The sequence below is a fragment of the Carex rostrata genome, chromosome 5, assembly GCF_964058835.1.
Source record: "Carex rostrata chromosome 5, lpCarRost1.2, whole genome shotgun sequence".
NCBI lineage: Eukaryota > Viridiplantae > Streptophyta > Magnoliopsida > Poales > Cyperaceae > Carex > Carex rostrata.
Window position 1 is genome coordinate 13,098,254 of NC_135922.1, and position 15,858 is coordinate 13,114,111.

Genomic DNA, 15,858 nt, shown 5'->3' on the forward strand with positions numbered 1-15,858 from the left:
AAAATTTATAGATCGTAGATTTTATGGATATCTTAAATACCTTTTACAATTTTATAAAATAAATTAATCATTTTTTCTGCTGTTTTGTAAAATAAATTATTTTTTCTTGCAAAATTTAAATTAAAGAACCCAAGAAAATAACAAATTCTTATTATCTGAATTAACTCAAATATTCCCCAAAATCAGAATTAGTAAAAAAGAGAGTAGTCACCACTAGAACAACACGACCAGTTAACCAAACAAAGAAAGATCTGATCTCAGTCTCCCATATAACATAAAACATCAACCTCAATCCCATAGAAAAACTGACAAATTGGTGAGCTCCATGATTGCACTGACAATATCTCCATCGGCGACTTAAGTCATGACGAGCTCGATATCCTTAGGCTCAACTCTGCTCTCATTGCATTACTCGTCTTCGTCGTCATGTGCAATTGCCGATGTCTCGGGCTTCGTGATCATGTGACAATCCATATTGGTGAACGACATATTTATTCTTCACTATTGCTCTTCCTCTGGCTTCTAAGGAACTAGAAGAGCAAGTGAAAAACATTTTATAAAAAGGTTAATTTTGTTATGAAATAATAAATAGTAGACATTTCACCTTCTCCACCTCATCCACTTTCTATTAGATTTAATTTTTGTATTAACTCTCGTGTTAATTATATGGCTTTTCATTTGCATTCTCTAGCCTATAAATAGATGTTTTGTAAATGGTTCAAGATGAATATTGAGATTGAGATATAATATAGAAATAAGATTTAGCCTCTCCCCAATATTATTTTGTTTTGTTTTATAATACGTTATCAGCACGAGTTTGCTCTAGTCAAATTGCGACGCGATTTTCTTAAGAAGAAGGTACTCTTTAGATTACATTTCATAACTTTACTGTTAGTAATAATTTTTATTTCTTAAATGAAATTTTCTTATTTTATATTGCTTACTATTAGTAATAATTTTTATTTCTTGGATGAAATTTTCTTATTTGAATGAGAGTAATATTTTCATTCCCTGAAGAGAATGATAAAGCAAGTACATGATAAAGCCAGAAGCTTTTGTACATACTATAACTAGAAGCTTTTTCTAAAAGAACCTGAAGTTCTTAATCATAATTTTCTTTTTTTATACAAGAGAACCTGAAGTTCTTAGCCACAAGTTTTTATATATTAAAAAAAAAAAGAAAAAAAAAAAAAAGAACCAGCAGTTTTTATATGAACCAGAAATTCTCATATAAAATATAATAACTGGAAGTTATTGTATGCCACTGAATATTTTTATTTTACCTAACAATTAGAAGTTAATGATATTTATGATAACCGGAAGTTATCAAATAAATAAAATGTCTCCAATACTTAATTTTCTTAGTAACCTGAAGTTATTAATTCTCTTAATATCTCTTAATAACCTGAAGTTATTAAGATTCTTTTTCTTCAATCGTTTTTTTTTTCTTTATCAAGCACAAATGCATATTTAATTAAATTAGTTAATAATAGTAGCATTATTTTTTTTTTATATATATTTTGTAGTCCTTATGGCAAACCTTGCAAAACTTGAGTTCACTGCCCTTGATATATCGGGCAAGAATTATCTCCCATGGACTCTCGATGCAGAGATCCACCTTACCGCAAATAATCTTGGAGAAACAATAAAAGCTGAAAATAATACCTCCCAGCAGGAGAAAGCCAAAGCAATGATATTTCTCCGTCATCATCTCCATGAGGATTTAAAAGCTAAATACTTAACGGTGAAAGATCCGTCAGAACTGTGGAGAAATTTAAAAGAAAGATATGACCATCAAAAACAAGTACTTCTCCCAAAAGCTCGTTATGAATGGATTCATTTAAGGTTACAAGATTTTAAATCTGTGAGTGAGTATAATTCCGCAATGTTTCGCATAACTTCTGAATTAAAATTATGCGAAGAAAAGATTACTGATGAAGACATGCTAGAGAAAACATTCTCTACATTTCATGCTTCGAATTTGCTCTTGCAGCAGCAATATCGAGAGCGTGGTTTTAAAAAATATTCAGAATTGATATCATGTCTTCTTGTTGTGGAACAAAATAACGAGCTTCTGATGAAAAATCATCAATCACGACCCACTGGTTCTAGTCCATTCCCTGAAGCGAATGCGACATCATTTAAAGGAGGTCATGGAAGAGGACGTGGTCGCGGCCCCAGAAGAGGTCGTGGACGTGGTCGCAATAATGTTTGGCGACGTGATGGTCATAATCCTAAACCAAATGAAAATAATGCGGGGAGATATGAAAAGGGAAAGCCGTCATCATCTTCTAAGAAATCTGAAAATAGTTGCTATAGATGTGGTATGGCAAACCATTGGTCACGCACATGTCGTACTCCTAAACATTTAGTCGAACTCTACCAAGCATCTATCAAGAAAAAGGGAAAAGAAGTAGAAACAAATTTCATTGAAAACAACCCAAATGATTTGCATATGGATACACACCTAGATGTTTCTGACTTCTTTGAAAATGTTGATGAAGAAATTAATGTTATGAAATAGTTTTTGTTTTCAGTCTTTATAATAAGTTTAGTTTTTATTTATATGTTGTAAGACAATGTTTATCATGAAATAAAATTAGTTTTCTTTTTATTTATATGTTGTAAGTCGATGTTTATCATGAAATAAAATTAGTTTCCTTTTATTTAATCTTATACATTTTCTTTTATGTTCAAAGGAAAAAGAATATGATTGGAGACTCCAGAAGAGCTATGGTAAATATTAGAGATGAATGTCTCGTAGACAGTGGAACAACAAACACAATACTAAAAAGCAAGAAATATTTTTCTTTATTGTCTCCTTCAAAGACACATGTTAATACAATTTCTGGCATTAGTAATTTAATTGAGGGCTCCGGAAGAGCTTGTATCTTGTTACCTGAAGGAACAAAATTAATTATAAATGATGCATTATACTCTAGTAAATCCAGAAGAAATTTACTAAGCTTTAAAGATATTCGACGTAATGGCTATCATCTTGAAACCATGACTGAAAATAATGTTGAGTATCTCCAAATTACATCTATTGAATATGGCCAGAAGATCATATTGGAAAAGCTGGAAGCTTTATCCTCTGGATTATATTGTACGAACATAAACCCAATAGAATCAAATATGGTAAGTAACCAGAAGTTACTTGACACAAAGATGTTCACTCTGTGGCATGACAGATTAGGTCATCCAGGTAACATTATGATGAGGAAAATAATTGAAAGTGCAAATGGGCATCCCCTAAAGGACCTGAAAATAATATTATCAAAAGATTTATCAAGTGCAGCATGTTCTCTTGGAAAACTGATAATTAGGCCATCTAAAAATAAAATTGAAAATGAATCTCCTACATTTTTAGAAAGAATTCAAGGAGATATTTGTGGGCCTATTTCTCCTCCATGTGGACCATTTAGATATTTTATGGTTTTAATTGATGCATCCACTCGATGGTCACATGTTTGCCTATTAGCCACAAGAAATGTTGCATTTGCTAGGCTATTAGCACAGATAATCCAATTGAGAGCAAATTTTCCGGATTATCAAATTAAAAGAATCCGGCTTGATAATGCAGGAGAATTTACATCCCAATCATTTAATGATTATTGTATGTCAATTGGGATTAAGGTAGGACATCCAGTGGCTCATGTACATACACAAAATGGTTTAGCTGAATCATTAATTAAAAGATTGCAACTGATTGCTAGACCATTACTTATGAAATGTAATCTACCATCTTCTGCATGGGGACATGCCATTTTACATGCTGCTGCACTTATTAGATTAAGACCGACTGCATATCATAAATTTTCTCCATTACAATTGGTCTCTGGAAGAGAACCAAACTTGTCCCATCTTAAAATTTTTGGTTGTACTGTGTATGTTCCAATTTCTCCACCACAATGTACAAAAATGGGACCACAAAGAAGATTGGGAATTTATGTTGGTTTTAACTCTCCATCAATTATTAAATATTTAGAACCATTAACTGGAGATGTTTTTACAGCACGTTTTGCTGACTGTCAATTTGATGAGACAATATTTCCAATCTTAGGAGGAGAAAAAGAAAAGCTGGTAAAACAAGAAGCAACTTGGAATGCATCATCAATATCTTATCTTGATCCCCGAAGTGGTCAATGTGAATCGGAAGTTCAAAAGATTATACATTTGCAAAGAATTGCAAATGAATTACTAGATGCATTTACAGATACAAAAAGAGTGACTACATCACATGTACCAGCTTTAAATGCAACTGCTCGAATTGATGTAATCCCAGCAGAGGTTACTATACAGAGAAAACGTGGAAGACCAACTGGTTCCAAAGATAAAAATCCACGAAAAAAGAAAGAGCAGAATAAAGCAGTTGGTGTACCTCCATAAGAGATTACTGATAAAATCCCAGAAGAGATTAATAAAATCTCAGAAGAGATTGATAAAACCCCAGAAGAGGTGGATGAAGTTCCAGAAGAAACTCAGGAACCTAGTGATTATGAGATCTCAATAAACTATGTACAGAATGGTACAATATGGAACAGAAATGAAACACGTGTTGATGAAATTTTTGCATATGCTATAGCAATTGATGTGCTAAATGAGGAAGATTATGTGCCAAAAACTCCTGAAGAGTGTATGCACAGAAATGATTGGCAAAGATGGAAAGATGCCCTGAAGGCTGAATTAGATTCGCTTGAAAAGCGCAATGTTTTTGGACCTGTAGTCTTAACCCCCAAAGATGTAAACCCTGTAGGTTACAAGTGGGTATTTGCAATAAAAAGGAATGAGAAAAATAAAATTGTGAGATATAAAGCAAGGCTTGTGGCACAAGGTTTTACACAAATACCAGGGGTTGATTATGAAGAAACATATTCACCTGTAATGGATGCAATAACTCTTAGATTTTTAATCAGTCTCACAATCACTGAAAACCTTCAAATGCGCCTCATGGATGTAGTCACAGCTTATTTGTATGGATCACTTGATAATGATATCTATATGAAAATCCCTGAAGGATTAAAAATGCCTGAAGCATTAAAATCAAAACCTCGAGAAATGTACTCTATAAAGTTAAAAAGATCTTTATATGGACTAAAACAGTCGGGTCGAATGTGGTATAATCGACTCAGTGAATATCTCTTAAAAGAAGGATATAAATCTAATGTAATTAGTCCATGTGTTTTTATTAAAAGATCAAACTCAGATTTTACAATTATTGCAGTATATGTTGATGATTTAAATATCATTGGGTCTCCTCAAGAGATCGAAAAGACTGCAAAATTATTAAAGAAAGAATTTGAAATGAAAGATCTTGGTATAACAAAATTATGTCTCGGCCTGCAGATCGAGCATTTGTATAATGGTATTTTTGTCCATCAATCAAATTATATCCAGAAGATGTTGAAACGTTTTAATATGGACAAAGCTCATCCTCTGAGTACACCAATGGTTGTTCGATCACTTGATATAAAAAAGGATCCTTACCGTCCCCGAGAAAAGAATGAAAAAGTTCTTGGTCCAGAAGTACCATACTTAAGTGCAATTGGGGCTTTGATGTATCTTGCTAATAATACGAGACCTGATATTGCTTTTTCTGTAAATGTACTAGCAAGATATAGTTCTGATCCAACACGCCGACATTGGAACGGAATTAAACATGTATTTCGTTACCTTTGCGGGACACGTGATATGGGACTATTTTATCAAAAAGGTACAAAGTCCAAATTAGTTGGGTATGCAGATGCAGGATATTTATCAGATCCGCATAAAGCCCGATCACAATCCGGTTATGTGTTTACATATGGCGGTACTGCAATTTCATGGCGATCGACAAAACAGACACTGACAGCAACATCATCAAATCATGCCGAATTAATTGCTCTATACGATGCTGGTCGAGAATGTGTCTGGTTAAGATCAATGATCCAACACATCCAGGAGGAATGTGGGCTCGAATCAATCAAAGGAAGCCCGACAATACTATATGAAGATAATGCAGCATGTATTGCTCAAATTAAATAAGGATATATTAAAGGTGACAGAACCAAGCACATCTCGCCAAAATTCTTCTCAACTCATGATCTACAAAAGGATGGCTTGATAGATGTTTGTCAAATCAGATCAAGCGACAATTTGGCAGACCTATTCACAAAATCATTGCCAAGAAAAGTTTTTGAGCAACTTTCACAGAAGATCGGCATCCGTCGCTTAAAAGATATACATTAAAATGAGGGGGAGTATTATACACGCTGCACTCTTTTTCCCTTCACTAAGTTTTATCCCACTGGGTTTTCTTAGTAAGGTTTTTAATGAGGTAGCATAACTGATCCGGAAGTATCAGTTAATTCAAATTGGTCCTGAAGTACCAAATTAATATTTGTCCTGCAGTACAATATTAATAGTGTATAATATAAGGTGAAATATCTAAGGGGGAGTGTTATGAAATAATAAATAGTAGACATTTCACCTTCTCCACCTCATCCACTTTCTATTAGATTTAATTTTTGTATTAACTCTCATGTTAATTATATGGCTTTTCATTTGCATTCTCTAGCCTATAAATAGATGTTTTGTAAATGGTTCAAGATGAATATTGAGATTGAGATATAATATAGAAATAAGATTTAGCCTCTCCCCAATATTATTTTGTTTTGTTTTATAATAAATTTTTGTTTGTGGACAATTTATTTTCTTTATTCTTTGCAAAAATAGACTAAAGGATATGTCTGGCTGGTCTGAATTAGTATTTCAAAATATATATACCAAACTTAATGATATTGTCATGGTTCAAGGATTTCTTTTCTAAGCCATTTGACAAACAAACAAACAAAAATTCTTTAAGTTTTGATCTTAGAATCCTTCATTTTACCAATTAATTGATTGTCTTTTATCAATAAACCAAAAGTGTTTATCATTTCCTAAATCATTAAATGGTATTGTAAGCTAAAAGTTGAACTTAAATTGAACTATCAATTGCATGTTTTTGTGGGTTATAACAAGCATGTAAAGTGCTCCTGGTCAGGAGATGAATTGATTGATATGGGCTATTTTAATATGCAAGTTGCTATGCTTTCTTCTTTTCTCTTTGTTTTCATGCTGTATAATCATATTTTTAGTGAATTTCTTCATTTCATTTTTTTTTCCCTGAAAACAATGTTCCCACATACCTTTTTGTCATTAGTTTTCTTTACAAGCTAACACCTCTTTCGTACGACTTCACCGTCACATGTTCTTACTGGACTTTAGAATAACAAAGATTCTGTAAATACAATGAATCCAATTGTTTGCTTGTACGTTTAATGGTTTTCTCAAATATCTTAACAGGTCAATATGTATATCTGATTTACATACTTAATTGTTAATTATTCAAGTAACAAAACTACTGAGAAACATATAACCTAATTTTTTGAACAAATACTACTATTGATTAAAATATAAAAACTATGGTCATAGTAAATTTACATAGAAATATTAGTCATGTATCCATTTGATCATATCAATTTAATTTGTCACCTAATCAAGAGACATGAATTTCCTATGACTATAAACTCTACACACATGGAATAAATGATATATCTTGAATCAAAATGTGATGATCATCTCATAAGATCATTGTTAGCCTCCTCTAAAATATTTATAAGAAAAATAAAAGGTACTACTTTTGGGGTCCAGATCCCCTAAAGTAACCCAATTTTTGAGTTTTGAATCGAGACCATCTGATTCTAATCCGTCGCTCGAGATTGGATTACTTCATTGGATCTGAACTCCTACTTTTGTGGGCTTTAGAATGTAGTGTGTTTTCCCATTTTTTTAAACGAATGAAGTTTAGGCCTGAACTATTAGGCATGTTTGTTTATGTGACCGAAAAAATGAAAACCTTTAATTTTGTCAATTTCATAATAAAGTTGTTTTTCAGATATAAGAATAAATTGTATCAGTAAAGATAGTGGAAGTACAACTACCCTATAAAACTTGAAATAAAATTATATTAGTCATGGGATGTCTAAGTTCTATTCCAAGTAAAACAAGGGAACTTGGTACAATAATTCATGTTTTATGTTCCATCAAAAATAACTATATGGTTTGTCCTAATTATGATGTAATTGTAAGCCAATCAATGTAATTATGATAATAATGTGAGTTATTAATTTCTTTGAGACTTGTATTAGTTCATTCTTTTACTCGTATTGGGCAAAATAAATTGAGTCCTTGGACGAATAATCCAGGAGTTTTAACGAGATAATTGAAAATAATAATATAAAAAAAATTAATATCTACTAATAATTATTTAAACAAAAATATTTTTTTTATAATATTACAATATCTTGAAACTACACAAAACATATCAAATTATGATAAATACAATTTTGATACATATAGTTTGCCTAAAAGATATAATTGTCTATATTAAAATGTCTAAAAAGTATCATTTAAGTGTGGATTTGACCTCAATAATTTCAACTTAAGAAAATTAAGGTACTTAATAATTTCAACTTAAAAAATATCAGATGATTAGTATAGTTTCAAGCCAACATTAGTTTCAAATAAAATTTATTTAATTAATTTGAAAAATTTAAAAAAAAAATTATTATTATGTTTTTTTAACTGCAACTAATCTAACAATATAATAAGCTACTAGATTAATTTGAACCGCAAGTTGCATTGCATTAATTTCCTCTAATATTTTATTTTAAGATACACTTACAACCGTAAACAAATTCATGTGTATATTTGAGGGAACCTTTTTAAATAATTTTGTATTTTTGTTTTCATCCAGAAATTAAAAGCTGGTATTAATCAAGCGGTCACGTAAATGTGATAAATTGGTCACAGAATATGTGCCGCTAGTATTGGATTCTAAATAGTTAATGTATTATATCAATTTGTCAGTGTTACGCAGCGTCTCAAGTTTTGAAGTATTTTTTGAACTTGATCAGACCTATGCACAAATCCATAACACCTCAGGTACCTGAGGTGCAAGTGGTGAATCTGAACCTTTCATTCAATTTGCACGAATCTTAAAGCATATCCCCTACAGCCTCAACAATCACCGGATTGAGTTTGCCTGAATAAAATTAATCTGGACCGTCCAGTTGTTTCAATTGCACTTCAGGTACCTGCATGGGGAAACAGAGTAGGTCCGATGGGCATCGGACCTACTTTGGTTCCAACGGGTTCAATCACCGTCAGATTGGCTTTAGGATTCGCGTCAGAACTTTCGCGTCTGCTTTAATATTCGTGCTCACAAATCCTAAAGCAAATTAGACGGTATATCTGCCCATCGGAACCAAACTAGGTCCGATGGGCATCGGACCTACACATTTCTCCCTGCATGGGGGGACACGGACTCGTTGTGCACATGGTAATTGCTTCACAATAAAAATAAATATCAGGAGTAGTTATTTTGTAATTTGTTTTATTATCTTTCACTAGATTATAAGCTTTATAGATCTTATAATTTATAAACTTAATAGATCTTAGAGCATCTACATCCCTAAAACTCAAAAGGATTTTTAAATAACTGTTAATTACTTTTTTGAAATTATGGTATTTAAAGTTTCTAACTCTCACATCCCTAAAACTCATTTTAGAGTTTCTATTAAGTCACGTCAGCAACAAATTAAAAAATGAGAAACAATTTGAGTCAATCATTTGACCAACATAGAGTTTATAAACAGTTTCTTAATAAGAAACTTTCATGCATAGTTTCTAAATAGAAACTCTCCCACATCCCTGAAACTGGATTAGAAACTGTCACGTCATATTAGAAACTCCAATAGTTTCAGGGATGTAGATGCTCTTAGAATTTATGTGTGTAGATTTCACGTTCTTCACATGATATAATTAGTTTCTTGATCAAACGTAAATATATTTTACAATTTTGTAAAATCAATTATTACTTCTTCAATTAACTGCTTCATAAAATCAATTAGTATTTCTTGAAAAATTTGATTATCAAACAATTCAAGGAAAGAAAAACCCAAAAAAACTCTTCATTCCCTCTCTTTTTAGCGCATTCCCTCATTTTCCACCACTTCAAACAGTGGGATACTCTATCAGTCAACAAATACCAAAATAATCACAAATTCTTCTCATAAAAAACTCAAGATAACAACCAACAATGTTACCACACCATTTCAAATGGCCAAATAGAAAGACAAGAAACACTTGATCCGGTGTGAGTTCATGCAGCCTGGCTAATTAAGTTTTCCTTTGTGAGAAAAATACCCAAACAAGACTCATAATTTACTACTGATTTCCAACAATGTTCCCCCAAAATCAAAAGCAACAAAATTAAGGAGTTGTTAGCTAGAACAACACATCACCAATTCACCATAAAAAGAAAGATACAGTCCCGAAGAACATAAATAGAGCGCACCACCACGTCATATATAGATCTAGATCGCCAAAATGAGTCATTCGGCGTGTCATGTTTCAACATCAAATTTCTAGCCAAATTGAGACACATTATGGCAACCTTCAATAGACTAATGGGTGCCATCACTTAGAGCATCCACAATGGTGCAATAAGAAAGAATATTAAGTACAGTAAAAATACAATTGTCTACGTACTACCAAATGAAAATTAAGTTAATTTTAATTTTGAAACAGCTCCATCATTGAAAGAGAAGGGAGCGAATAAAAATTTACTTGAAAGAGAAATGGAAGCCAATAGAAATTGAGAGTTTTAACATAATGGTTTTAATAAGGGTTGCATAAATAGCATTTTTCTTCTAAATTAGCAATAGGGTCAGTAGCGCTGAAATTGAAAAAAAAAATTGATAGATCGAATTAGCAATCGAAATTAAATCATCATTGTGGATGATCTTACAACTTACAAATTGAGAATGATATTTCATTCACATCTTATGCTTTGTTGTAATTAGTTTTCTTACACCGTGTTTTTTCTTTTTCTTGCGACTTCACGATCATATCTTCTTATCAGGCTTGAGAATAACAATAGTTACGTGAATACAATGATCCCAATTGTTTTTTTGTACATTTATGATTTTCTCAAATATCTTAACATGTCAATATGTATATCTGAATATCTAATTGTTAATTATTCAGTTAACAAAACTACTGAGAAACATATATAACCTTATTTAGTAAACAAATACTACTGTTGATTAAAATATAAAAACTATGGTCATGGTAAATTTATATAGAAATATTAGTCAGCTATTCATTTGATCATATTAATTTAATTTTTCACCTAAACATCAAGAGACGAACTTTCTATGACTGTACTCTTCACAGGCAATAAATGATATATAATGCATGACTCAAAATGTGATGATCATCTCATAAGATCGTTGTTAACCTCCTCTAAAATATTTATAAGAAAAATAAAAGGTACTACTTTTGTGAGCTTTAGAATGTATCGATTAGTGTGTCTACCCATTTTTTTAAATGAACGAATTTAGGCCTCAATTCTGAGGCACCCAACTGGATCAGCATCCGCTGCTTTTTTCAAAGAAAAAGAAGGAAGCTGCTATCCCTTATACTTTCTATCTCTCACTTCAAAGAGGAGGAGAGAAAAAGATGAGAGAGAAACAGAGGAGAGAGATAGATAGAAGAGCATAGAATAGCAAGAATTTGAAGAGCAGCTGATCCCATTCCCACCCAATTATAGGCCTGTTTGTTATTGTAATTAAAGAAATGAAAACTTTTTGGTCAATTTCATAATGAAATTATTTTTCAGATATAACAATAAATTGTATAAGGATGGTGGAAGTAGAACTACCCTATAAAACTTGAAATTAAATTACATTAGTCAGGATTGTCTAAGTTATATTCCAAGTAAACAAGCGAACTTGGACTACAATAATCATGTTTTTTGTTCCATCAAAAATAACTATATGGTTTGTTTAAATTATGATGTAATTGTTAGCTAATCAATGTAATTGTGATAATAATGTGAGTTATTAATTTCTTAAAAAATTGTATTAATTCCTGCTTTGACTGGTAGTGGGCAAAATAAATTGAGTGTTTCATTGCCTTGCACGAATAATCCAGGAGTTCTAACAAAAGAAAAATTGATTATTTGCCACTCTAAACTTTTCAAATTGGAAAAATGTTATCTTGAACTTTAAAATTGTAATTTTGCTACCAATACTCAATTCTTATGCTATTTAAAAATGCCACTCTAAACTTGCTTAAATTGTAATTTTGCTACCAATACTCAATTCTTATGCTATTTTTATTAAAAATTAACTGAAAAACACTGTTTTGAAATACATATTTTTGTATTTCTGATTATACCTTCATGTATAGACTCCTCCATTTCCTCCTCTCTTTTTCCACTGACAACGGACCCCACCCCAACAACCCTTCTTCTTTCCTCTTTTCTCTCTCCCGTCCGCACGAGACAGAGGCGACGCCTCTCTTCCTCTCTTCCTCTCTTCTCTCGCTGCAACCCTAGCCCCACTCCCCCGTTCTTCCACTGATTTCCCAATCCCACCCCCGTGTCTTCTCTCCTTTTCCTTTCCTTCAGAGCCTGTTCGGCCGACAAATGGGAATGGGCTTGGGCACAGGAATTGAACTGAAAAACACTGTTCCCGTGGGAAAAAAAAATTCAGTTCACGGGAAAAAAAATTCAGTTCAACTGAATTTTTTTTTTCCCACATGAACAGCGATTCGTTCGAACAGGCCCTCAAGGAGAAGGCTATCGGTTTGATGATCTCCCGCCTCTCTCTCTTCCTTTGGGTTACGGAATTCGCCGCTGTTCTCTCCGTCGTCAGAAGCCCTGACCTTGTGACGACCTTGTAGAGGGAGTCAGTTATCTACTCAGTACGGTATGAATTCGTGTGGATTTTTCTGTGATTTTCGGGTATATATACCCTCTCCAATAGTCTCGCTGTGAATTCGTGTGGACTTTTACCTTGTGCTCCAGAAATTTTGGCAAGTTGTATATGATCGAGCGAGACTAATAAAACAAAATAATCTTGAGCTGAGTTTGCCTTTTCTATTCGGCTCTCCAAAATGGCAAGGTTCGATTATTAGTTAAGTGGCAGCACTGTATATATACCCTTTTCCTTTTTCTGTGAGTTTGCCTTTTTTTGTGATTTTCGTGTTTTTTTTTTCTGATAAGGGTATTTTAGTCATTATTTTTATTTTTATTTTTTAAAAAGATTAATACAGTATAAATAGCAAAATTACAATTTAAGCAAGTTTAGAGTGACATTTTTATCATTGCAAAGTTTAAAATAGCATTTTTTTCAATTTGAAGGTTTTGGAGTGGTAAATAACCAATTTTCCTTTCAACAAAATAATTCAAAATAATAATATAAAAAAACTTCAATATCCAATAATAATTATTTTAACAAAAATTTAAAAATTTATAATATTACAATATCTAATTACGACCTAAAAACTTATGAAACTATAATTGATACAATTTTGATAAATATAGTTGGGTATATTAAAATGTTTAAGAAAGTGTAGTCTTCTCTACGCAATTCAGTGCAGATTTGTAATTAAAAATTTCAACTTTAAAAATATCAGGTAATTGTAATCTAACGTCAATTATGATTTGAATTTGAATTGGATTGATCTAATTATTAATTTCAAAACATAAAAATGATTTAGGCCATGTGCGTTTGTCATAGGATTATGCGGGATGAAATTTGACAGGATGGAAACCCACTTTTTAAAAAATGGGAAGATACGTAAGGGAATTTGGTGAAATGAGTGTTTAGTTGTACCGTAGGATTAATTGTGGGAAGTTTTATTTTCTTTCTAGAACAATTGATATTATACAATTATTTTTATTAATTAAATTATTAATAATGTAATAAAATAAAATACATTAAGAACTAACATAACATAATATAACTTATTAATTATTATTTGATAAAATATAAATATTTTTATAATTAAAACAAGAAAATGGGTAATAAATTAAGGAAATATTTATAAACAGATAGAAAATAAGATATTAATATTTTAAATAATATATATTTTATTTTTTTACATACTACAGTGCTACGGAGAAGCTAAGAAGCATTAAAATTTAAAAACTATTAGCTAAATTAAGTTTGATATTAATAATTATAATAAAATAGCTTAATCACATCAAGAAGTAACTAATTTATTAGTTTTCACAACAGCTTAGCCAATTGGGAACAAAAAACAGAGTTTCGACTTAATTTGTTTTTTCCTATGGTAACAGTTTTATTTGAAAAAAAAAATGAACTCTTGAAAATTAAATTAGGAAAAATCCTAAGGCTGTGCTCCAGTAAATATATGTGCTGTTACTTGCTCCACTAATTTACACGGAGTGAAAGAAGAGTATGTTTGAATTTTTCAATTGAACTTATATTTTATCTATTGTGACTATTTTACCCATAATACTTCATTTTATCTATTAGAAAATTATGCAAAAAAAATGAAATTTTGATCTCATTTCAAGTAAGAGTAACAACAAAGTACCAACTCCATAGAATCATCAAGAGCCCAAAAAAAGATCCAACAGCTATATACAAATTGGTTACAACAGCTAGGTAAATACAATTTCGAAAGCTAAGGGGATTGTATTCATTAATTAAAATTGGTCACAACAGCTATATACAATTTAGAAAGCTAAACAGTGTTTAAAGTTCATGTATCATCTCAGTAACATGCACGAAGCCACCTCTGAATACCTTGGCGTATCTTCCTAGCAATTCAACAGCCATAGTTGCATTTCTTGCACACACCTCCTTGCCAGTATACTTGGCAATAACTCTTGATCATCAAAAACAATCTTATTTCTCTGATTCCATATGAACTAGACCACACATGCAATTCGTGAGCCCCATTCCATTCTTGCCTTTTTTTTCCGGTTCTCTTTACTGTATGCCAGGACTTGATCCAAATCTCATGCACTGTACCAGTCGGTACCATAAACAACAAATCATAGTAGATATAAACTAAAATAAGTTGAATAAAAAAATATGTAACAACAAGCAAAGAAAAAAAATCTGACAATGAAGATCTAAAAAAATTACATGTCAGTCCCTGAAATTTTGTTAACTTACAAACAAGCCCTTCCAAAGTCAAAAATCAAAGATCATACCAAAAGTATAATAAAGCATCATCATATATAATCAAGTATAATCAAGCATAATCAAGTCTTTAAATATATCAAGGTTCTTTCACAAAATATAAAGGACATTCTCAAATATTTGGATACTAAAAATACTTAAAACAGCTCCCCTTATAACAATGGATACTAAAAATACTTAAAATAGCTCCCCTTATAATCAAATTGAACTCCTGTACCAGTTTTACATTTGCAATGCAATACCTACAAGTTTTCACTAAAAAAGAAAAGAAAAGAAAAAGGCAAGAATCATATCATACCAGTATAGTGATACGAGTTGCTTTGAATTAACTGTACCCCAGATTTCACCAAAAACTCAACTTTTAAATGCAACCTTAAACTCAACTTTTAAATGCAACTTTTCAATAATGTAATCATAGCATAATGCTTAGGTGAAATGCAACCTTAAATCACCAAAAACTCAACTTTTAAATTGTACCCCGAATTTCACTAGAATTGTACAAAAAATTTAAAAATGTGAAGTTGTGAACAATGACCAACAATAGAGAAAATAAAAGGATGCAAACATAGCATTTTAACCACAAAAATGATGCAAACATAGCATCAAATAAAAGGACAGCAATACAAAACATCAATTGCATCAGATTATCATCTTGCATAATTTGTCCACATGTTAAGTGTCATTCCCTCTCTCATGGCTTCTCCTCTCCTTGAATCTCTTTCTTCATCTCGATTAGTAGGCTGCTCAGGTCTCGAAGGGATTCGATATTCAATTTCTGCATCAACTTCAGCAAGCAGAAATGATTTTT

General features: G+C 31.6%; 2 protein-coding genes across 2 annotated transcripts; both read left to right on the forward strand.

Moving 5' to 3' along the window:
• Positions 1 to 1,531: 1,531 nt before the first annotated feature.
• LOC144553870 (uncharacterized) lies at positions 1,532 to 2,524 on the forward strand. The gene has a single exon (XM_078302063.1). The coding sequence runs from the start codon at positions 1,532 to 1,534 to the stop codon at positions 2,522 to 2,524; it is 993 nt and encodes a 330-aa protein (XP_078158189.1).
• Positions 2,525 to 3,006: 482 nt separating this feature from the next.
• LOC144553871 (uncharacterized) lies at positions 3,007 to 4,389 on the forward strand. Its single transcript, XM_078302064.1, has 2 exons — positions 3,007 to 3,205; positions 3,989 to 4,389. The coding sequence occupies exons 1-2, from the start codon at positions 3,007 to 3,009 to the stop codon at positions 4,387 to 4,389; spliced, it is 600 nt and encodes a 199-aa protein (XP_078158190.1).
• The last annotated feature ends 11,469 nt before the right edge of the window (positions 4,390 to 15,858 follow it).